Here is a 25,231-nt window from a genome sequence, read left to right as displayed (position 1 = left end):
TCCATGACTATTGTCGACGTATTGGTTTTGAAAGAAATGCACTTTGCATGTTAAACATAGCATGTCGCAGCTTTTGTTTTCAGAACTTTAGTTTTTTTAATCTTTTGATTCGAAACTGACTAAACCTCTGTATATAGCAACATAAGCATCTTTAATGGACCTTGTGGAATGTTCCATGTGCTCAATTTCCTCTAACTTCTTTCTAAGAACAGAATCCAATGCAATGTTAAAGTCTATACGTGTGCAATATACATTAGACTCCTGCTGTTTCCAAGAATATTCTACATAGGAAGTCAAAATAAGTACATTGTATTATCTTTGGGCCTGAATCCAGTTTGGTTAACTGGGAGAATGCTGTTAGAATCAATACATTGGTTTAACTCTGCCAACAATACCCGGGTAAATATTTTAGAACATATATCTAGCAAAGCTAACATGCAGTAGTTGGCGGGGTTACCCAAGCTCCATTTTTGTACATGTTAAGACAATGGCTCATTCGCTATGTGTCCGGACCTTTAATGTAAGCCCAATTTCTGATGCTTAATTTGCTTAGAATCACATGCTGTGCATATGGTCGAAATTAAATATTAGGGCACCTGGCAAGGCCCTGAAAGACCCAGGTGGGTATACTTGGATAAACAAAACCGGAATTTCAGGGTGAGAGGTCACACCACTCCAGCATTCTAACAAGTATAACAGTCACTAGGAATACATTTTTTCAACTGAACGTGTTTTAATGACATCTGGATAATATTGGTGGGGATAGAGAACCCAGGGGTATTTGACAAAACAATACAGATGGGTATGATCCAGTGGAAAAAACTGGATCTCAATGGAATAACAACAAACTGCTACTCTTGGTCAATCATTTCAGTTGTGCAGTTAAAAGACAGAACATAACCCACATTTATGAACATATGTTAAAAAACAATGCTTGAACTGTGCACTGTTCAGATGGTTTTTATCGTCGACACAAAGGTGTTTCGGCCTAGGAGAGCTGTAAGGTGCAGCTTTGTGAGCAGGCCTTCATCAGGACGTGTGATGGAATAATGGTTGTCCCGGGATCTCTATCGAAGACTTATCCAGTGCAAGGGTAAGTGAGAACATCCATCATTGGTATAGATGTCTGGACGGCATTAAATGCGCCGTTGAGGAAACAGGTGTGTACCTCAGACGGTAAGTGTCTTCTAAGTTGATAATGGCGGAGACACCCACTGTGGATGGTGGCAGCCGACTCAATACTGTTGTGCCTGACGTCTCCGTCTGAGGAGAGGATAGCGGTCATCCTGGGCAAGGTACAATGGCTGTTGATACTGAAGATCGCAAGGGTGAGGTCCATCCAGTCCCTTCTCGGCATGTTGTCATGCATATACCTCATTCAGCTGTGCTGGCTACAGATGTGCCCACTGAAAGAGTTCCTCAACGCCTGTTCAATTCAGGTATCTTGAAGCTTCGAGGACAAGATCCCTCTCGTTTCTGTCGAGCGATATAGTGGTGGGGGATGTCCGTGCTCATCTGTAGGCGGGGGCAGACGTCCAGACCCCCCTCATCAGGAGACTGTCACGACGGACAAGTGGATCTTCTGTTCCAACGATGGCGGCAATCCCCAGATCGATCTTTTTGCGACAGCGAAGAACAGCAAGTGCCAGAGGTTCGCCAGCAGGTTTCCACAGCCGGGCAGCATGGGGGATGCTTTCTCATTCCCCTTGGAAGGCCTGTTCCTGTATGCGTTCCCTCCATTGCCTCTTCGACTCCGTCAAATCAGATGGTGCAGGTGTAGGATGATCCTCGTTGCATCGGCGTGGTCGAGACAGATGGGGTACCCAGACCTTCTGGGCTTTTCAGCTTCCGGCGGCTGCAGGTCTTCTCGCCAGAGGTGCGATTCTGCACCACGATCCAGGGTCACTGAACTTGCAGGCCTGGATCATGCAGCACTAGCATTTGGGGGATATGATATCCCGGCAGACTGCAAAGGGGGTGCTTGCTAAGGCCAGGGCTTTGTCTACACTGAAATGCTACAGACATAAGTGGACGAGGTTTGCCGTCTGGTGCCGTGCACAGATCGACCCTCTATGAATTACAGCTCCACAGGTGCTGCCTTATTTGCCATCGGGGGCCGAAGCAGGTCTGGCTCATGCTTCCATCAAGGTTTATCTGGCGGCTGTCTCCTGCTACACCAGAGCTCCGGGATGATTGTCGTTATAGTCATTGTCTGGTCAAGGAGTTCATCAAAGGACTTTTCCGTTAGTTCCCTCCCATGAAGGCCGCGGAGCTCAATGTGGTTCCGACTAGGCTCACGAGTCCTCCCTTTTTGAACCTATGCACTCGGCATCGCTGAGGTTTTTGTTGTGGAAGACTGTGTTCCTCGTGGACAACACCTCTGCACAACGAATGGGAGAGATTCAGGCCCTGTGCTGTAAGCCACCTTATTTGACTTTTTAGGACACAATGGTGGTGCTGCGGACGCACCCCTCCTTCATGCCCAAGGTGCCATCTGATCTAAACGAGCCCTTGGTGTTAACTGTGTTTTTTCCGACTCCATTGTCACCAGCTGAAAGGACTTTGCACTCGCTGGATGTGGATAAATAGCTGAAGTTCTATGTGGACCGCACAGTTTCCGGGAGACTTGCAACGTTCTGTGAACTTTGGCCTTGTGAATACTGGGAAGGCCCTCTCCAAGGCTTCCTTCCAGGTGGCTCTCCGGCTGCATCACTCATTGACACCGGTTGGCAAACCGACCGTTGCCTGGCTGTAAGAGAGCCCATTTGACTAGAGCGATCGCTGCTACTACGGCGTTCCTGTCGGATGTGTCCCTGCTGGACAGCTGCAGGGCTGCTACGTGGAGGTCGATGCACAGCTTCACGAGATTCTACTGTGTCAACAGGGATTCCAGAGAGCAGTCCAGAGTTGGCCGTGCTGTGCAACCTGCTTCGCTTGAAGGTGAGCCTGGTGAGGAGGTAAGAGATGCTTGATGTTGAGCCTAGCCACCGCCTGTGGTTGTGCATGTGTATACTATGTATTCTCGGTTCATGAGCATATTAATCCATGACAGATCCCATGCTGGAGAAGGAACAAGTTAATTAACTAGAACTGTTCTCCAGCATGGGTCTGGCCTGGATTCACATGCAAACTCTCACGGATCTTCTCTTGGTCCTACTGCCACTTTACGTGCTACCATATCTGAAGATGGCTGCCAGAGGAGGGGCTTGGGTAGAGGGCAGTCACTGGCTGGGGGCAGTATGACCCAGAGACCAGTGATTGTTAGGAGAAAGACAGTTCAGAAGTGAAACTGATTTTTTTTTTTCTATACTGAGGAGTCCCAGCCTGACGGAATATTCATGAGCATGTGAATCAATGCCAGACCCATGCTGGAGAACAGTTACAGGTAAGTAACTTGTTCCATCCTCTATGTAGTTTTCACAGGCTTTAGTCTGCCCATCCCTCATTTCCTTTCCTCCCCTCCCACAGAATGGGTCGGCAACTCTTTTGGTGGAAATTTGCTCGTTCGTAGAGTCAGGCCGTGGAGGAGGGTCCAGCTTTGCAGAGAGGCATTCGCTTCTATTTCTGGATAGTCGCCATTCAGGAAAAAGAACCAGGCTGCCCTGAGAGTTGTTTTAGACCTTTCTTCCTTGAACCGTCCCCTACCCCTTCACAAGTTCAATATCGATACTCCAGCACTCATTGCGGAGACACTGTGTGAGGGAGACTGGGTGTGCTCCCTGGATCTGAAGGATGCTTACCTACACATCGTAATTTGGGAGCCCCATCGTTGAATCCCGAGGTTCAGGATCCTGGGCTTTTTATTTTCAATACAAGGCCCTCCTCTTTGGCCTCAATTCGGACCTGAGGGTCTTTATAAGGTTAATGAACGCGGTAGCAACTGTGCTCCGGGCAGAGGGCTATCCCCTTTATCCATACCTCAACGACTGGCTAGTCTGAGCCACCAGAGGCTGTACAGCGCACAGATTCTGCCCTGATGCACATGCTATTCGATCTGGGGTTCTCTAGCAACCTCAAGACGCAATTATTCCCCAGTCTTTAACATTTCTGGGGCTAATTTGGGATACAAGGACTGAGGATCATCCCCTCAGCAGACAAGATCACGGCTCTCTGGAAGGCCACCAGGCATTTTCTTAGCAGACCAGTGACCTCAGCATGGTGGTACCAGCACTTGCTTTGAATTATAGCAGTTTGTCTCCTAGCTGTGCCACACATGACTCAAGAGGCTGAATCTGCATTTTTCAGCCTCTTGGAATCAGACGCGCTCCCAGGCAGCTCTAATCCGCATACCACCGCATCTTCACCTGGAGTGGTGAGTGCAGAGACCAACCTATTGGCAGGCAGACTGCTCAGGCAGCCTTTTCTGGAACTCAAAATTACCACAGACCCGTCCCTAGAGGGATGGGGGTGGGAGGGGCTACAGTGGACATCTAGTGTCCATGCAGTATGGTCACAACCGGATTAGCTGGAGCACATCAATTGGCTCGAGATGGTCATCTGGCTGACCCGAAAAGCGTTCCTCCCCATTGTCGACAGCAAGTCTGTCTGCATCCAGCCACACTTGCATGTATTGCATCAACAAAAAGGGAGGTACCGGGACCCCTCCGCTCTGCCGGCTATCCATTGACATTTTAGAGTGTGGTGTCTTGGACAAACATTCACTTATCAGCAGTCCACCTGCTGGGGGAGTCCAACTTGAAGGCAGACAGACTCAGCAAGCTGGGGATTGACTACGAGTGGTAGTTGAACTAAGAGTTCCTGAGGGGTGGGTTACCCTCAGGTAGCTTAATTCGCTACCATGAACAGGTGGTGTCTTCAGTTTGCTTCCTGGCTGGGGCAAGGTTGGATCTCAGGGGGATGTGTTGCAGACGGCATGAATGCGTATGTGTTTCCTCCCACTCCAATGATTTTCAGGGTCATATTAAAGGTCAGGGAGTCACGCAACCTTCGACTCATCCTGATAACATCATGGTGGCTGACAAGACCTTGGTTCTCGGAGCTCCTCTGGCTGCCGGCCATAGGGGGCCTATAAGGATTCAGAGACCACATATCCGCTTCCAATCAGGTGGTCAAGACACTTAACTGGTCTTACCAGATTATATCCTCTGTCAAACGCCCACATCCCTTCAGCGACATCAAAGTGCTGCTGGGTGCCGTGCCACAAAAACCATTTGAACCCATGGCGTCAGCAGACAGGCTAGTTCGTATTAAGACTGCCCTTCTAGTTGGCCTTACTTGCACACGCCGGATCAGCAAGATTCAGGCTCTGGTGGCTTCAGAGCCCTATACCACGTATTACCAGGACAAGGTGGTGCTCGGGATTCATCCTGCCTTTTCTCCCTAAGGTTTTCTTCCTTTCACATTAACGAGGAGATGGTACTCCCAACATTCTTTGCGGTCCCATGGGATGAGGCTCAGAAGTTATTGCCCTGTCTGGATGTCGGGCGTGCTGTAAGATTCTATCTGGACAGGACAAAGCTTCTGTAAATTTGATACTTTGTTCACTTTTGGCTGATCAAAAACAGGCCATCATGCCTCCAAGGCTTCGATAGCAAGGTGGGTGATAATGGCCATTGAGAAGGCATGAGGGGCAACGCATGCCTTTGCCAGCAAACCTGCATGCCCGCGCCAAGGCCAGAGACGCATCCTGTTTCAGATGATCAGCAAGACATCTACATAGGCTTCCCCATCGCCCTTTTGAAAACACTACTGCTTGGATGCCAGCACCAGATCGGACGCAGCATTTGGTCAGGTAGTTTTTGAAGAACTTGTTTCCTTAGAGGGGCAACTCTCCTCCCTACGGCTGCATTCAGTTGTAAACACCCATACACTATGGAGGAAAGGGGACGGATGTTGGAGTAATAAGTTACTGACCGTAGTGACTCTTACTCCTAGTCCATAGTCCTCTTTCCTCCATACGTTTCACCACCCTCCCCTGCAACAGTGTAATTTGGCAATTATGTTGTCGATGCGTCAACGGGGGCTGAGGAGGATGCCTGTGGGCAGAGTCAGGGGAGCACATGCTCCCAGGGTCGCAACCCTGCACGCATCTAAATTTAATGGGAATAAATCTTTTTATGGTGAAAAAGGTTCCGTCTCCCGTCCCTAGTGAGGATTGCCCATACATTATTGAGAAAAGGGGACTAAGGACTAGGTTAGTCACTACGGTGAGTAATTTATCATTTTTAAATGATTCCTCGATTAGTTTCTGTGTATTTTCCTGCTCCACTTTGTGCTTATTTAGTGTGTAGATTGCCCTTTAATGTTGCTACGTTTGACATTTTTGATGGTTCCCTTTGAGACTTTATTAGTAAGTGTCTGTAGCTTAATATATTTACTCTGTGCTTCCTTCCAATGACTTTTTTTTTAATTGTAGTTGATGCACAGTCACCTCAAAAATGGGCCAGACTATCTTCTGTTTCTGATGGATTTAAAGCAGACAGCACTAACAACCACGGTGGGAAGATCCCCAGGAAACTAGCCAGTCAAGCGGTAGACAAAGTTTGGCAAGAGTGCAATATGAACAGAGTTCAGAACAAGTAAGTACTATTTAGATTAAGTAATTAAATCTGTGAATTAAGTTTTCTTAAGTATAATTGGACTTAATGGCTACTTGGGGTAAAATGTCAACAATGCATGGTGATGCTTTGGATATGGATTAAGAGATAGTAAAAAGGCCTTGGGGTGCTCTGTATGTGCATTGTAACTTTAAATTAGTGTGCATTTAGATGCCGGACTTGGCTTTAGATGGCATGGTTAAGACCAGTCATTATTGGAGAGAACCTTTGTATACTAGTCTGTACAAGCAATTGGCAGAATTTAATCTGTTGCTGGAGCACAACCAGCATGGTAGCAAAATGCAGACCTTCGATTGTATTGGAGAAGAGAAGATCCACCTAGTCTAAAATATCCCGGAAGTGTGTGCCCTGCTGACCGTGTTATCACACTGATTCCTGAGTGTTGGTTAAGAATTAGTGTGGTCCAACTGGTGTGGGACTACACGAGACCGATCTCTTGGTCTTAAGTAACCCACCTTTTAATGTAGGCCTGTCCTACACGTGTTGGTAGTGTGACTGAGCAGCCAGGCTTATTTTAAGAGGGGTAATGTAGAGCTGTACAGTGAAATCAGTAAATGCACCTAAAGTTATACAATACATTATTTATACACCAGGATAATTAAAGCATTCCTAAGTGCCAAGGACGAATATGCTCGTCTTTTTTTCATAGACTTGCATAATAGCCTGGCACTTAAGGGGTTAAAAAGCATCAATTAGTTGTAACAATCCCAAATTAGGATTCAGTCAAAAAAGTGAACAATAAAGCAGGTGAGTATCTCATTCATATGTTACACATGTTCCAGCACCCAGAGGAGAGAGCTCACCACATTCTGCCGGCCTTCAATTTTTCTGAGGTTGCTCGTCCTCATGGCATCCTGCTTTTTTTTCTGGTGCCAGGGGCCAGATTGAGAATGAGATCCCTTCAGTGGGGCCTCAGGACTCGATGGTCCCAATTTTCTGGGAATATGTCAGATCTTCTGCAAGTTCCGGCCAGAGTTGCTCAAGATTTTCTATGGTGGCCTTGCAAGGAAAATATCCTCAAGGGAGAATCTTTTTGGCAACCATGGCCAGAGATAACAGTAGTGATGGATGACTCACTCGTGGGGTGGGGAGCCCACACCACCGATCTGACAATCGGCGGTTTTTGGTCTCCATCGGAGGCCAAACTAGACATCAGCCTTTTGGAGCTGAAAGCCTTTCTGCCCTCTGTACGGGGAAAGAATGTCCTGATTATGATAGACAACTCAGTGGCCATGTACTACCTCAAGAGAGGAGGCATGGGGTCACTACCACTGTGCAGAGCCGCAATGCAGCTCTTGTTCTGGGCAATTCAGAACACAGCAGCAGACGCTCTGAGCAGGCAGATCACAGTATCCCATGAGTGGGAACTAGCTCAGGAAGTCCTTCAAGAGATCTTCACCCTTTGGGGAACCCCTCAAGTGGATCTGTTTGCGACCTCGGTCAACTGAAAGTGCCATCAGTACTGCTCGAGGGGATTTCCCCCCAAGAGTAGCACTGGGCGACTTGTTTGTAGTGGACTGGGAATTTCCACTCCTGTACTCGTTTCCCCCAGTCCCTGTGATTCCTCACTTAATCAGGAGGTTGAGAAAGTTGGGGAATCCCATGATCCTAATTGCCCCGCATTGGACCAGGAGGACATGGTACCCAGACCTTCTGGACATGTCCACCTGCCCTCCAATACGTCTTCCACAAAGAGGATCTTCTCTCGCGAGAAGGTCAGGTTCTCCATCCAGAGGTTAAGACACTCAACCTTCACACATGGTTTCTGAGAGGTTGAGATATAAGGATTGGGATCCTCCGGATGAAGTAATGGAGATGTAGCATTCGGCCAGAAGGCCAGCAACTAAATCTCTGTACCAGTGTCGTTGGACTAAATTCAGTAACTGGTGCAGCGATAAGAATGTGTGGACCCTTTTCAATGTGGCACCCCTATGGTGCTTTCTTTTCTGCTGCATTTTGCCAATCTGGGGCTTCAGATTGGAACAATTAAAGGATATTTGGCTGCGCTGTCCATTTTGAAGTGCTCCTCGAAGAGGTTTCCTACGTCAAAATTCCATTGATCATCCAGTTCCTGAAAGGGATCACTAATGTGTACCCTCCAGTTCCTTTTCATGTCCCGACTTGGGATTTAAATTGTGTACTTAAGTTTCTAACTTGTATACTCTTTCAGCCTCTGCATTCCTGTCCCTTGAGGCATTTAACATTAAAAACTGTCCTCCTTGTGGCCTTAACCTCAGCCCGCAGGGATAGAGTGGCAGGCTCTCTCATGGAAACCTCTGTACACTATTTTTTTAGGTTAAACCTTCTTTCTTACCAAAAGTAGTTTCTGGCTTACAATTGTTACAAAAAATCATACTACCAACGTTCTACCCTCCTCATTTGGGCAAATGAGAGGTTTCATAGACTGGACGCAAAAAGGGCTCTGTTTTTATATTTCAATGTCACAATTGCGTCAGGATGATCCACTTTTTGTGGGTTGTACTGGCCATAAATTGGGATTAGCAGTGATGAAACAGACCATGTCCCACTGGATAATTTTGTCTATAGTGGAGTGCTACAGATTGGCCGTAAAGGACCTGCCAGATGGGCTTTGAGCCCATTTCACAAGGGGCGTGGCTAATTCTGCGGCTCTGAAGAGGGGAGTCCCTGTAGCGGATATTTGTTCAGCCGCAACATGGGCCTCAATGCATACCTTCATTAAGCATTACTGCTTAGATGCCGCCTCTTCCATTGAAGGATTATTTGCTAAGGCGGTACTGCATTCCGTCCATGATAAAATAATTAGTACTCCCACATCCAAAAATGTCCACTGCTATGGTAGTCTATCATAAGATGAGGAATACGTGGGAGAACCCATTCTATTCGAAGTTACTTGCCAACTGTAACGTTCTTTCGACTGGATGTTCCTCCCACATATTCCTCATCACCCCTCCCATCCTACCCCACAGTACAGTTTGCGTTATTTACAATTCTCTTGCGATGAGTTTTCAGTCATGAGGCATGCTTGGGTGTTCCTCGAATACAAGCAACTTATACTGATGGTGACGTCAACGTGGTACAGAGCCCATCGAGTGACATCGACTCCACGACCTTGTGCACAGTGCCCTCTGCTGAGAATTATTTTCCGAAGCAGGGAAGCTGGCGAGATACTAATATCATAAGATGAGGAATACATGGAATGTTACAGGTGGTAAGTAACTTGTTCTTCTGAGGCTTGTGTAATCTGCTTAGATCACATGCTATGCATAGGCCGACATCTAGTGGAAGCTGCAGAGTATTACAGTTTTAGAAATTTGAAAAGGGACGTTGACACGGCGTGCCAGTAATACTATCCCTAGTGATGTCCACTGTACCCATGATCCCTCACGCGTTGAAGTCCCTCAGATTCTTTATTTCTGCCATTGTGAGCGGTCGCTTATCGCGAGTGCATTTTCGGTGTACGCCATTGACTTTATAAAGTGTTAATAATAGTTCTCCAGCATGGATTCACATGCTCATAAATATTCCCCGTCGTCGGGCTGTGAATCCTCGGTAAAGAAAGTATCAGTTTCGTTTCTGATCTCTTTCTTAGTAGTAACCAATCACTGAACTCTGGGTCATACTGCCCCCAGCCAATGACTGCCCTCTCCCTAAGCCCCGCCTCTGGCAGCCATCCTCAGATTTTTACTGCACGTTCAAGTGTTGGGAGTTCTCGTGCTTTAGCTCGAGTTTTTGCTGCATGTTTGCTGCGTTTTCGCACGTTTTCAAGAGATTTTCTAATTTTTTTTGGTTAATCGAGCCGCAAGCTCCACCGTTTCTACTTCCGATAACGGGGACCCGTTTTTCGGAATTCTTCTACGCCCCTTAAGGGTGAAGTTTTCGTCGAGTTTACGCTTCTTTGAGGATTCCGGAAGATCTGCGGCCTACCTCAACAGACATGGCCCAGGACAAGGGAAGCTCTACGCCCGGATCCAAGCTGTTCAGGTGCTGCCCTGGATGCGGATTACAAAAAGTTTTCAAGGAGGACGAGCATTTGCGATGGTCTCTGCCTTCATGAGGACAAGACGCACGTAGAGAAGCACTGTGCGTTCTGCAAGAACCTTTTGGAACGGACCAGGCAAGATAGTCGTTCCCGCCTCGCCGCCTGGCTGGAGAAGTGCACAGCAGGTGAGAAGGCGAAGAAAAAGTCTGAGCAGGCTTCTAAGTCCTGTGAGGGCGCCCCGGCGACGGGGGCCCAACAGAATGCCAAGCACCGCGAGTCTGCAGGCACCGGGAGCACTGAAAGGTCGGGCTCTTCGGCTGCCAGGCAGGGCGCGACTTCCCCAGCACATTCAACCACGAGCCAGCGCTCTGGTTCGGGGAAGAGAAAGTCAGAGAACCCGGGTAAGCTGCAGGAGTGACCCCGGTCGATCTCGATCGGACCCAAGGGGGAGCGAGCCGCAGACCCTACCCCCCCAAGGCGAAGGCCCAGGACGCACCTAAGGTGATGAGGGCTTTGATCCAGCCGGCAAAGGCCTCTATCGAAGTGGTCGCTGCGGCCCTGGCGAAGCCGGCCGAGACTACGCTAGTGGAGACAGCCTCTGGGCCCAGAGTATCCCTGCCACCGCGGAGGGAATCCTCTTTCCAGCCCATCGTTAAGACCCCCGTGAAGACCCCGGCGGAAAAAGGGGGAGGGGGGGGGCGGGGGCCATTATAGACTCGGAATCAGCCTCTGAGGAGGATCTGGTGGAAACCGTGAAGGGCCTCAATGAGAGGTTCGAGAAAGTCGATCCCAGGGGAAGGAGCCTGCTGAGATCGAAGATGGCGAGGGCGACGAAGGCCCGGTGGAGCAACCGTCCCTCCCGTCGCAGCCCGAGCCTCAGGATAGCTCGGCGGCCAATTTGTTGGCAATCCAATCCTTATGTACTGAGATGAGGACGAGGTTACCACAGACCCTGACGGAGGATCCTGAGCCAGGACTGTCGGGAAGCCCCCTGAACAAGCAGAGGAGAGTCCATCCCACTCTGCCCTTCGTGCCCACAAGGCCTGTGGACCCCTCATCCCCCTCGCCTGACCTTCGGGACGACACAGCGACGGATACGGGGACGGACGACGGTGGCGATGATACAACAGACATTCTCCAGCATGGGGTCTGGCATGGATTCACATGCTCATGAATATTCCCCGTCAGGCTGGGAATCCTCGGTAAAGAAAAATCAGTATCAGTTTTGTTTCTGATCTGTCTTTCGTAGTAGTAACCAATCACTGATCTCTGCGTCATACTGACCACAGCCAATGACTGCCCTCTACCTAAGCCCCGCCTCTGGCAGCCATCTTCATATTTTTACCGCACGTTCAAGTGTTGGGAGTCCTCGTGCTTAGCTCTCGCGCTTTTACTGCATGTTTCGCGCTTTTTCAGGTGAATTTTCAAATTTTTTCGGTTAATCGAGCCTCAAGCTCCACCGTTTCTACTCCCGTTAACGGCTACCCGTTACAGGATTTTCCTACGCCCCTCAAGGGTGAAGATTTTGTCGAATCAACTTCTTGGAGGATTCCAGAAGATTAACGGCCTACTTAGAGATGGCCCAGGACGCGAGCTCGTCACCCGGACCCAAGCTGTTTCGCAGCTGCCCTGGATGCGGGCTGCAGAATGTGTTTAAGGAAGACGAACATTCGCGATGCCTCTGTCTTCATGGGGACAAGACTCATGTAGAGAAGGACTGCCAGTTCTGCAAGAACTTGTCGGAGTGGACCATGAGGGACCGTCGATCCCGTCTCGCCAGCTGGTTGGAGAAGGGCTCAACGGGTGAGAAGAAGAAGAAAGGGTCCGAGCGGGCTTCTAAGTCCTGTGCGGGGGCCCCGGCGACAGGGGCCCAACACCAGGCCAAGCGCCGCAAGTCTGCTTGCTCTGGGAGCGCCGAAAGGTCGGGCTCTTCGGTCGCCAGGCAGGGCGCACCTTCCCCGGCACCGTCCACCACGAGCAAACGGTTCGGGGAAGAGGAAGTCCGAGACCCCGGGTAAGCTTCGGGAGGAGCCCCGTCCGATCTCGTAATAGGGGGAGCGAGGCGTCGCCCCTCCCCTGGAGAAGGCCCGGGACGCACCTAAGGTGGTGAAGGCCCTGTACCCAGCAGGCAAAGGCCTCTATCGAGGCGATCGCGGCAACTCTGGCCAAGCCGGCAGAGACCCCGCCAGCGGAGACTGCCTCCGGGACTAGAGTTTCCCTGCCGCCAAGGAGGGAATCCTCTTTTCAGCCCATAGTCATGGCCACCATGATGGAAGAAGCGAGGGGGGGCACGGTAGCCTCCTCGAGCTCGGAGTCAGCCTCGGAGGAGGAACTGACCGAGGCCGTGAGGAACCTCGAAGTCCAATTCGAGAAGGTTTGATCCCGTAAGGAAGATCCTCGGGAGATAACCGAGAAAGACGATGATGGCGAGGAAGAGCAGCCTTCCCTTCCGGCGCAGCCGGAACATAGGCCTCAGGATGGCTCGGCAGCCATTTTGTCTGCGATGCAGTCCTTATGCTCTGAGATAAGGACGAGATTCCCACGGCCCAGGCCGGAGGACCCGCAACCTGGCTCGTCGGGAAGTCCTCAGAACAAATGACGGAGGACCCAACCCTCTCCTCCTCTCGACCCCGTAAGGCCTACAGTTCCCTCCTCATCCTCCCACGAGTCGGGAGATGACGGTGCGATGGGCTCAACGACGGGTTCTGAGGGCGGCGGCGAAGACGACGGAACGGGTCTCCCGTCGCACGGGCCTCGCAGCCCGACGAGATTGGCACATTCCACGCCATGATCGCCAGGGCGTCCGAATTGTTCCAGCTCTGCCCGTAGGAACAGAAAAAGGAAGGTTTCCTCTATCAGCGCCAGGAGGCCAAGAGGAAGGCTGTCATCGCGGTGCCTCTAATCGATGACATCTGGGAGGAGGGCCTGTCGGTTCTCAAGAACCCCTCCACGGCACAAGCCAAACGGGACCGGTACGAGAAGTACGGGGTCCCCGAAACCGCTCCCCTGTGCCTCAGGGCCCAGCCAACGCCAGACTCGGTAGTCTCGGCGGTGGCGAAGAAGAAAGCTGCGGGGTCAGGAGCCTAGACGTCGAATTCCCCGCCGGACGGCGAGGGAAAGAAGTTGGACGCCATGGGGCGGCGGGTCATTTCGTCGGCAACGACGATCAAAGCGGCCAACGCCCTGGCAATCGTGGCCTGTTACGACAGGGAGCTCTGGTTTAAGCTGGCCCCCTAATTGGACTTCCTACCGGACGACAACAGGTCCGAGTCCCTGGAAATTTTTCAAGAAGACGAGGTGGCGTCGGACCACGCCATAACGGTGGCAACCGATATTGCCGATACCGGGTTCTGCCAGCTGGGCAACGGTGTTTGCCTACAATGACGGGGTTGGCTCCGGGCGACCGATTTCCGTCAGGACGTCCAGACCAGGGTGTTGGACATTTCGTTCGACGGCAGCAACTTGTTCGGGAAGGCGGTCGACGAATCCCTCCAAGCCATAAAAACGGACACGGAGACGGCCCGCGCCCTAGGAGCCCTTCAGCAACGACGGCCCTTTCGGAGCTTCGGAGGCAGACAGGGTGCCTCCAAGGGATCCAGCGGTGGCTTGTCTGTTAAGACGGATTTCTGAACTCTGTCCTGGTGGCGCAGAAGTTCAGAAGGCCAGCCTAGTTTCTTGGAACAGGGTAACCTCTGGACAAGCCAGACCAATCAAGGTAGCGATCGCGTCGGTCAAGACTAGGTCTCAAGAGGGGTGAGGGTGACTGAAGGCCCGCAATGAGCACACAAAGCAAGGACACTTACAAACTACTCCAAACAGGTGCTATATTAAAAATATATACACATTTATTCCAAGGCCTTTAAAACAATGACCGTAGCGAGAAATCACAATACAACTCTAGTAAACCAACACATACCATACCAATACAATATATATATACAAGTCTCAAGCGTTAGATGCATGAAATGTGTAGTCCACCTAAAAGGGAAGGAAAACAGGCAGTGCGAAATAATGCTTAGACCAAGTCCACCTTCAGAGGCACCTAACTAAAAGGAAGTCCAAGCCCTACGAAGAGTGGAGCCTTGTGCTCAAAAGTACCTGCACACGCTGGTGCCAACGGGCAAAAGGGGAGTCTCTTCGAGGGAGATCAGGCAGTTCAGTTTAGTGCACAAACGAAGAAGAACAGTGTTCCGCAACTCAAGCGCAGCCTCCACTGTGGGCAGAAGCAGAGCGCGAGTACGGCAAGGCGTGCTGTTTTGACACAGCGGGGAAAAGCTATGGGCTCCTGCAGGAGGGCGACCAGTTCCTAGCTATGCTACTCACCGGTCCCCGATGCAAGCAGACCCAGGCTTCTCCGCGTCAGTTTCAGTCGCTGGCAGGCTCAGAAGAGCAGGGGACGTTGTGTCGTCGTGTTGAGTCTGCAGCAGCAGAGTTGAGTAAAAGACGTCCCAAACGAAGGAACCCGCACAGTTTACCACAGCAGGGCAACGGAGCAGCCGTGTGTATCTGAGCCAAATGTACACTACTCACTTCAGACCTGGGAACGCCAAGTGTATGAAGCGTGTGAGAGTGACAAGGACTCGAAATATTACACAACCTGGCGGCGGTTACAGAGCAAGACTCCTGTGTAGGCTGGTCAGTCTGCTGGATGGCCCAGAGACTCTTCCGAAGGCTTACTAGCAGGAGATGGTGAAGATGCCGAGAATAGCTGTTCCCGCTATTCCAAGGGTCGAAGTACCAGTACAGGCCTTCTGGTTCGATCAAAGGTGAAAAGGGTTTCACAAGGCGACAGCGGTGCAGAGGAGCAGTCCTTCAGCGGGTCACCAGCGATTCCTCGGTTCAGCCTCTTGGTTGCAGGATACTTGGCTCCTGTATTCCTTCGTTCATGAGAACTCAGGAGATCGACATGGTAGTGGTGTTTCCAGCCCCCTTATCCACGGTTCCCTTCGCGCCAAAACGGAGGGGGCCCAATGGGAGATCCGCTCATCAACAATCGCACCATATGTGGACCTATCACGGACCACGGTGGTCCCAGGCATTCACACCACCCTAGACTCTCTGGCACCCAGGATGTGTATTGGGACCAGACATCCCAGCCCACATCCTGGAGGCACACACCAGGCATGTAGAAGCCCGCGAAAGCATCCGTGTTTCACGGGAAAGTACATGCCCAAATAAGGAAGGCCCCGGGTCGGCTCGACCTGGGGAAGGTGAAGGGAGCAAGACGGTCAGCGCACAGGACAAAGGAGCCTCGTGGTCTGGCCATTTTGGGAGCCAGGCCACCATTTTGGGTTAAGCGCGAGAAACGCGCTTAAAACGCCAAAAGGAGCTCAAAACACAAACGATCGCTGCCTCCATTCCCGTCCGTGAATCACTTGCACCGATCAGTTACAATCCTAAACGAGTATCTAGGGCCTGTAGAAGGCTAGAGACCCAAGAGAGCAGTAACTTAGCTTACAGTGCCCTCTTGTGTCATGTTGCACGAAAGCCACAACATGATAAAAGAAACTACGGAAAACAGCGTTTCCCGGTACTGACTGTCTTAAGGGCATGTCAGTTTCCCCGTAAGAAAGGAGCGAAAGCCCAGAGGAGTGCGGCAGAAGGCTGCACTTCTCTGGCAAAGTCGAGAACAAGGTGAAAAACAGCAAAAAGTTTAGGGGTTGCCACATGGAAGGAAAATTACAATTACGAAATCTTTCCTAACATCGTCTTACCGCCAGGCGGCACGCTCCTTGTCTCAGGAGGCCTACAGGGGTCGCGGCAAGCAGAGGGAGCACCTCGCCGCCGTCGGCAAGGTGGCCAGGGCGGCAAGGCCACCACCTCCAAGCAGGACTGAACCGGCCGTGGTCTCGGGCCCCCACCGAAGCACCCCGGTGGGAGGCCAGCTGACGAATTACATCGGCGTGTGGAAGTCCATCTCCACTGACCGTTGGGTGCTGGATACCCTGGCAAGTCCTCGTCAGGAAGAAGACGGGCGGCTGGCGCCCCATCCTGGACCTTCGTCGTTTGAACAAATATATCGGGTCACAAAATTTCAGGATGGTCACCCTCCAGCACGTACTGGGACAGCTGGAGGAAGGCGACTTTCTATCGTCGTTGGACCTGGAGTATGCATACTTCCACGTTCCCATCCTCAAAAGTCACCGAAAGTTCCTCAGGTTCGTCGTCCAGGGACGCCACTACCAATTCATAGCACTGCCGTTCGGATTGAAGTCCGCCTACCTGGATGACTGGCTAATCCGCTCAAGGACGAGGGAACTCGCCGTCGAACACACTGCGAGGACCGTCCAGCTACTTAGACCTGGGATTCGCCATAAACTACCCAAAGTCCCACCTGGTGCCGTCGCAGGTGGCTCGGTTTCTGGGAGCGAAGCTCGATACAGTGAGGCGCCTGGCGGCCCCGTCGGAAGAACGGACGGAGACTTCTAGGCAAATTGCAGAGCCTGCTAGCCACGGACGTGGCCAGGGTGAGGTCCATCAAGTCCCTCCTGGGGATGATGTCCTCTTGCATCTACCTGGTGTGCCTCTGCAGACTACGGATGCGCCCTCTTCAAGAATTTCTCGATGCCCTTTGGATGCAGGCGACGGGCACCTTCAGAGACAGGCTCCCCCTCAACGAGGTGTTCCGGCGGGCGATTCAGTGGTGGGGCGTTCGAGCGCACCGCACGGCGGGCAAGGATTTTCAGACGCCGGCGTACCAGGAGACGGTGACGACGGACGCCTCTCTGGAAGGCTGGGGCGCCCACACTGGAGATCTCCACGCAATAGGCCTCTGGCTCCCGGAGGAGAGGCTCCTGCACATCAACGTCCTGGAACTCGAGCCGTGTTCTGGGCTTTCAAATCGTTCCTCCCGTCGCTCAAGGGCAAGGTGTTGCGGATCTTCACGGACAACACCACGACAATGTTTTACATACGGAAGCAGGGAGCCACCAGATCCCCAGCCCTATCCAAGGAGGCACAGGATCTGTGGCACTGGGCGGTCGCCAAGGGGATTCTCCTGGTTCCCTTCCACCTGGCAAGAGAAAGAAACACCATCGCCGACTCGCTCAGCAGGGAGCTGCGCACGTGTCACGAGTGGGAACTGCGCCAGGATCAGGTGGATCAACTCTTCCGACGATGGGGCAAACCCCAAATCGACCTGTTCGCAACAGCGATGAACTCGAAGTGCAAGAGGTTCGCCAGCAGGTTTCCCCAGCCGAGAAGCATGGGCGATGCATTCTCGTTCCCCTGGGACGGCCTATACCTGTATGCGTTCCCTCTGTTGCCGTTGCTGCTTATACTCATCAGCCAGCTCAAGAGGACCCGGTGCAGGATGATCCTCGTCGCAGCGGCGTGGCCGAGGCAGATCTGGTTCCCGGACCTTCTGGACTTGTCAACGTCCCCTCCCATCAAGCTGTCGGCGGACGCGGACCTTCTCTCCAGAGAAGGAGGCGCCATCTTCCACCACGACCCGGTTTCGCTGAACCTGCAGGCTTGGCTCCTGCAGCGCTAGAGTTTGGAGGCTACGATATACCGGCCGATTGCAGAGAGGTTCTTGCAAAGGCCAGGGCGTCCTCGACTCTCAAATGCTACGGTCATAAGTGGAAGAGGTTCTCTATCTGGTGCCGAGCACAGAAGATCAACCCCCTACGGATTACGGCCCCTCAAGTGCTGCCGTACCTGCTATCGCTGGCAAAGGCTGGGCTAGCCCATGCCTCCATTAAGATTCATCTGGCGGCGATCTCCAGATATACCAGAACCACAGGACGGACGTCCCTGTGGTCCCATCGACTGGTGAAAGAGTTTATGAAAGGACTGTTCCGGTCGTTCCCGCCGGTGAAGGCCCCGGCGTGGGAACTTAACGTGGTGCTGACCAGGCTCATGGGGGGGGGCCCCCCATTCGAGCCGATGCACTCCGCACCGATGAAGTTTGTGTCGTGGAAGACTGCATTCATGGTGGCCATTACCTCCTCACGACGAGTGGGAGAAATCCAGGCCCTATCCTGTAAAGCGTCGTACTTGACTTTCCATGCCTCGAGGGTGGTGCTTAGGACGAACCCCTCCTTTATGGCGAAGTTGCCGTCGGACTTCATCTTAACGAGCCCTTGGTGTTACCTGTTTTCTTCCCGTCTCCTTCGTCGCCGGCCGAGAGGACTTTGCACTCGCTGGATGTGGCTAGAGCGCTGAAGTTCTACGTGGACCGCACGAAGAGTTTCCGGAGGACATCAAAGCTGTTTGTGAACTTTGGACCTGTGAATCAAGGGAAGGCTCTCTCGAAGTCTTCTATTTCCAGGTGGCTCTCCGGCTGCATCATGCATTGCCACCGGTTGGCTAACCGACCGCTGCCAGGCCGTCCGAGAGCCCATTCGACCAGAGCGATCGCTGCTACTACGGCGTTCTTATCTGGTGTGCCCCTGCTGGACATCTGCAGGGCTGCTACGTGGAGGTCGACACACACCTTCACGAGATTCTACTGCATCGATCGGGATTCCAGGGAGGAGTCCAGGGTCGGCCAAGCAGTGCTGCGCAACCTGTTCGCTTAAGGTGAGCCGGGTGAGGAGGTAAGAGATGCTTAATGTTGAGTTGTTGTATTGCTTAATGTTGAGCCTTTTGCCACCCCCCGTGGTTGTGCATGTGTGTACTGCTATTTATTCTTATATTCATGAGCATGTGAATCCATGCCAGACCCCATGCTGGAGAAGGAACAAGTTACTTACCTGTAACTGTTGTTCTCCAGCATGGGTCTGGCATGGATTCACATGCGAACCCTCCTTCCTACCCCTCTGCGGCTCTTCACTTGGTCATACTGCCACTTCACGTGCTACCAAATCTGAAGATGGCTGCCAGAGGCGGGGCTTAGGTAGAGGGCAGTCATTGGCTGTGGTCAGTATGACGCAGAGATCAGTGATTGGTTACTACTACGAAAGACAGATCAGAAACGAAACTGATACTGATTTTCTTTACCGAGGATTCCCAGCCTGACGACTGGGAATATTCATGAGCATGTGAATCCATGCCAGACCCATGCTGGAGAACAGTTACAGGTAAGTAACTTGTTCCTTACTCTTTCTGTCCTTTTTCGACAGCCGTGTCTCGATGCGGTTAGGAACTCGACAAGGAGGACGAATTGTCAGACAAAGATCTTCGATGGATTTCGATTGGCTTTGGAGGGCCTACCGGGCATAGGCCCTTACAGTAGGGAGACTGGGGGGGGGTCATTACAAAATGTATATATTTCCACCCGTTTCCCTGGTCGCCCTGCTGCCTACCCCAAACATGGAGAGAACTCTGTTTAAACGTTGCCCTTCCTGCAACGGAAAATACACGTGGATCGATAAGCACAGAGTGCAATCTCTGGCTTAAATGAGACCACAACGAGACTCGCTGTCGAGCCTGTAAATTGCTTCGACCTAAGACTGCAGGGCAAAGCGTTGGGCCCACCACACCATGCAGGTGGAGGCCGCCATGGAGGTGGAGGAAGACTCCAACGTCGGCAGCGACGCCGCCACTTCGGACAGCGAGGGGGAACATCTTTGTTCCCCAGTGCTAGCCCCCGACCCTAGTAGACAGACCGGCGGCTCTGTTGTGGGGACGACGCCCGGCGGCCAAGGCACTACACTGTCCCACACCAAAGACCTACCCTACGGCGATGTGTCTCACACACGCCGAGAGTCGACATCTAGGGTCAAATCTACAGACTCGCTGTCCTCTGGGCACTCTGAGCCTCGACTGCTTCATGACAGGCCCCGTAAAACCAAGGACGCCGAACATAAGAACCTTTCTACTGACCGCAAGACGTTGAGCCCTTCCCAGTGCCGAAACTCGCTCCACCCTTGGGAAGATGCCTAAAGAGTCAAAACTGTCAATTTTAATAAACACGTCCCTAAGGGTCTAACTAAGGTTTCTACCTCAAAGAAGTCATCCTCGGAATGCTTATCACAAGGATAGACATAGACAGGGATTCTTCCCAGAAGGATAAGAATAAGAGCCTTCAGGTCAAAAGTAAAGACAAAACTTAGTAAAGATCCACAAGAGCCTGATGAGATCCCAGCAGAGGACATTTCTCAAGAACATATCCTGATAGAAGTAGAGAAGGAGACGATAACTTACCTACACCCTCCACTCCTATCATTACTTCATCTGGGATCATCCCAACCTCTGCCAAGAACCTTGGGGTCATCTTTGACTCCACACTTTCCTTCTCTGCCCGTATCTCGGAGGTCTCTTAAAAGTCAAACTTCCTACTGCACCTACTCAGAAGTACTTTGCCTTTCCTCTCCTTCCCTCAGAAGCTCACGTTCTCTCAAGCTCTGGTTCTCTCTAAGTTGGACTATTGTAACAGCCTCTTTTTAAATCTACCTGCCTCCACTTTCCGCCCTCTGCAACTTATCCGGAACAGGACTGCGAGACTTGTCCTTGGCCTCAAACCCTGGGATCGTATCTCTCCAGCTCTGAAATCTCTCCATTGGCTCCCGGTGGATGCAAGGATTACATTTAAAACCCTCTGCATTGTCCACAAGGCTTTCTGGGGTCTGGGTCCGAAATATCTTCAGCCATCCCTCCGCAAATACCTCCCCTCTCGAGCTCTTCGCTCCTCTACCTCCCTCCGGGTTAATTGTTTTTCAAAGAAACGAGCCGGGGGTAGATCTTTATCTTCGGCTGGGGCCTCCCTTTGGAACAGCCTCCCTGCCACTCTAAAACTTGAGGAGAACCATCTCCGGTTCCGGAAGCACCTAAAGACCTTCCTTTGTTTCTGCCTTCTCTCCGCCTCTCCCCTGCTGATCCGCTCTCTTGGCACAGTGCATCTGGCCATCCTCTTTCCTCTGGGTCCAGGTACCTGCTCACCCTGCCACCCTCCTGCATTGCCTCCCGGCCATCCCTTCCACTGGATGAACTGTATCTGTACCTATACAGCCCCCCCCCCCACCCCATTTTCTTCTTTTCTGCACTTATCAGACTTACCCAGTCTTTCGCCATAAACACAGCACTTGCCACATTCTGGCTGCACTATTACTGTTTATTGCCTCCTTTCTATTTTTTTTATTTGTATTTTTTATTCATCTACTCTCCTCTGCTGTGCACTTTCCACTCTCCCCCTTCCATGCACTTTTTCCCTTTTCCCCATCCCATGCACTTGCGCGTTCTCAATGTCACTGGGCCTAGTAAGGTCGTTATTGTTTGTGTTCTCCCTTGTTTCCCCTCTTGCCTAGTCGCGCTCAAACACCTGTGTAATGAGCACGATACAAATAAAATATGTGGTCAGCCAATGACATACAAAGTTATGAGCAGGATGTCTTTCTTTGTGAACCTCTTTGAAGAGCACCCCCAGGCCCTTGAAAGTTTAATGAATACACCGCCTACGACTAGGGCATCCAGTTCCAATGCCTTAACTAACTTCTCAACCATGTGCGTCTTCCCAACTGTTTTTAAAAGATCTCCCACCCCCCCTCCTCCTGCCGAGATTTATGATGCACTATCCACTAAAAGGACACACATCTCCACTGGTCTTTATGATCTGCACGCAGAGGAGGAAGAGTATCTAGACAAGGATACATACTATGATGATGAGGATGGGGGGGTCAGGACTATAATAACGAATCAGTGGTTTTTGCTATGGATTCTCCAGTCCTACAAGGCCCTCCCTTACCTGATTCCCAAGTGGAAAACCAGCCCTTGTTTAAAGTCTTTGTACTCAAGGCTGCTGAACATTTTGGCATTGACACTCCAGAAACCCAACAGGAGAAGGATTTTGTAGAGCACATCCTGGGGGACAAAAAGGCGGCCACACCGTTTATACCCATGCTAAAATCTGTGCAAAGGATTCAACCTTCCCTAGAGTTGCCCAACCAAACTAGGGCAGTGAATCCGAGAATAGGGAAGTTAGTCCGACCGGCACCCTCTGACCCCTTATACATAAGGGGGCAGCTCAAACCGGGTTCACTGGTAGTCACTACCACCCGAAAGAGCAGGGACTCCATTAGCCGCTTCGGAAGCTCCCCCAGACAAAGGGAGCAAAAAGCTCTACACAATGGGGAGGAAGATGGCGGCTTCTGCAGCTTATCAAGCCAGAATCGCTAACAATTCTACTCTGTTGGCAAGTTACGATTGCAAAAAATGGGACGAGGTTACAGCCCCTGGTGGATTCAGTTCCAGAACCCCTTAAATCAAGACTCGCCCTGGTAGCGGCCGAAGGCAGAGCGAACTTAGACGCTGCAGATAACGGCGGACACATTATTGCGGAAGGCACCATCCTAAAGCGCCATGCCTGGCTTCGTCAGTCTGGTTTTATGTTAGAAACACAGGCTACCCTGCTCAATATGCCCATAGAACCCAATGTTTTATTTGGCAAAGCAGTAGAAGATGCGCTGAAGTCAGCCAAGAAAGACTACAAGACGCTTAAATCCCTTGGCCAGCTTATTAATAAGCAGATGGGACAAAGAGGGGGTGGGAGGGTAACAATTTTCGCTGTTTTTTAAGGCCAAAATTCTGAGGCTCTGGGTATAGTCGGAACCAAAGCGCCGCGTGGAATAACCACCAAGCAGCGTCCCAATGTTATCCTAGAGGCCAACGCAGAGACTGCGGTAGGGGCAGGAGCCCCCACTCAGAGGTGGGGAAAACCCCTCCAACAATGACGCCCTGCTACAGGTCCTCTCCCTCCCCAGTCAGTGGATGGATTGGAAACTTCACCCACGCATGGGAGGGAATAACCACGGACAAGTAGGCGCCATCTACGGTAGCGGGAGTGCATCGAACTCCTGGGGATTCCATCAAATCTTCCTTTGCGACAGAAAATGTCATCAAGAAAAGAACAGCTCTTCTTGATGGAAGAAATCGCAGCACTACTCCTGAAAGACGGCATTGAGGTTGTGCCGATCTACGAGGTAAACCAGGGTATCTATTCAACGTACTTCCTTGTTCCAAAAAAAGATCTAACCATGCGCCTAGTATTAGACTTGCGCCCTGCAAACAAATGTCAAGCCATAAAAAATTCTGTATGACAACGCTACAAGAGGTTATCCCACTGTTAAAACTGAGGGGTCGGGGGTGTACATTGGAAACATTGGACATGAAAGATGCTGCTTTTCATATTTCAATGTTCCCAGCGCAGAGAAGGTTCTTGCGTTTCAAAGTAGCAGACCGGCACTACCAATTCAAGGTGCTACTCTTCGGAATAGCCTCTGCTCCAAGGGTATTCACCAAGGTACTGGCGGTGGTGGCAGCGCACCTATGCAGGGAGGTGATTCAGTGTACCCCTACCTGGACGATTGGCTGATCACAGGAGAAACTTAACAGCTTTGCAGAATGAACACTCAAACCATAAACCTTTTCCAATTGGGCATCTCGATAAACGAGAAAAAGTAAAGTCTGGTACCAGATACATCAAAACAGTTCCTAGGAGCTGTTCTAGATACAAGGACCGGGTTAGTCTTCCCATCCATGGAGAGGTAAAAAAAATATGCTTCGGCAAATATCCCAATATCAAGCCGTTCTCCAGATAAGTGTACGCAAAGCGATGCGCTTATTAGGCATGATGGCATCCTGCATTTGTCTGGTCCCACACGCGTGCCTGCACATGCGATCAATGCAGGAGTCGTTGGCGAAACCATGCCCTCAGGCAAGTGGTCAGTGGGACAATCTAGGGGTAGTTTTGTCTACTTTAATCCAAAACCTATGCTGGTGGTCAAGAGAAAATTTAATGAAGGGGAAACCCTTCCACGAACCAGAAGCGCTAGCGATCGTCGCAACAGTCACGTCACTTTCAGGATTGGTGGGGGCCCATTACCTTCACCACACGGTCTGTGGACACAAGTCACAGCACAGAACCATATCGACCTACTGGAACTATTGGCAGTCTTCAAGGCTCTAAAAGCTTTCGAAAGACACCCGACAAACCAGTCAGTCCAAGTCCTAACAGACGGCATCACTGCAATGTTTTATATCAACAAACAGGGAGCACACACCCTCCAAATCTGTCCAGGTTAGCTCAGAAAATATGGAGGTGGGCACTCAGACGAGGGATGTCCCTGTCCTCCGAGCATGTTCCATGGGTACTCAACACTCTAGCAGACTCTCTAAGCAGAGATCTTCTGCTAGAAGAACACGAGTGGCAAATACTCCCAGACTACGTAGACCACATCTTCTCTCAATGGTTCCACCAACCAGACTCCAAGGGGAACGCTCTATGGATGAGCTGGTCGGGGAAATTTGCTTAGGCTTCCCCCCCCTGACACCATTGATCAGCAGAATAGTGACAAATACAAAGTGAATGGATGACGCTCATCCTAGTTGCTCCTATGTGGGCGAGACAACCGTGGTACCCACATCTGCGCAAACTGGCGATGTGATCCCATCCATCTCCTGTACCAGGTCAACCTGTTAACCCAACACAGGGGGTGGGGTGGAAACAGTACACCCACAATCGCAATGCATGAACTTGGCAGCATGGCTCCTGAAGTCAGAGTTCGGGCACCGTAATCTTCCACACTGGTGTATGGAAATCCTCAAGGAGGCACGGAAACCAAACGCTAGACGCTGCTATTTCGACAAGTGGAGAAGATTTGTCATTTGGTGCCAGTCAAAACAAATAAACCCCATAGAATGTACCCCATCACACATTCTAAATTATATGCTCCACTTGTTGGATTCAGGGTTAGTCTTTAACTCTATAAAGGTCCACCTAGCAGATTTATCAGCTTACACCACCTCTCAAAGT

At 51.2% G+C, this 25,231-nt stretch overlaps 1 protein-coding gene across 1 annotated transcript in view; it reads left to right on the top strand.

The window, feature by feature from the left end:
* Nucleotides 1–25,231, top strand: part of MED13 (mediator complex subunit 13) — a 1,760,496-nt gene that overhangs the window by 295,834 nt on the left and 1,439,431 nt on the right. The window contains exon 7 of the mRNA XM_069615091.1: nucleotides 6,377–6,539. Coding sequence (XP_069471192.1) covers nucleotides 6,377–6,539 — 163 coding nt within the window. The remainder of the gene's footprint in view (nucleotides 1–6,376; nucleotides 6,540–25,231) is intronic.

This window comes from Ambystoma mexicanum, chromosome 9, assembly GCF_040938575.1.
Source record: "Ambystoma mexicanum isolate Mex_15411 chromosome 9, UKY_AmexF1_1, whole genome shotgun sequence".
In the NCBI taxonomy this organism is placed as follows: Eukaryota; Metazoa; Chordata; class Amphibia; order Caudata; family Ambystomatidae; genus Ambystoma; species Ambystoma mexicanum.
This window is presented reverse-complemented; position numbering and strand designations above follow the sequence as displayed.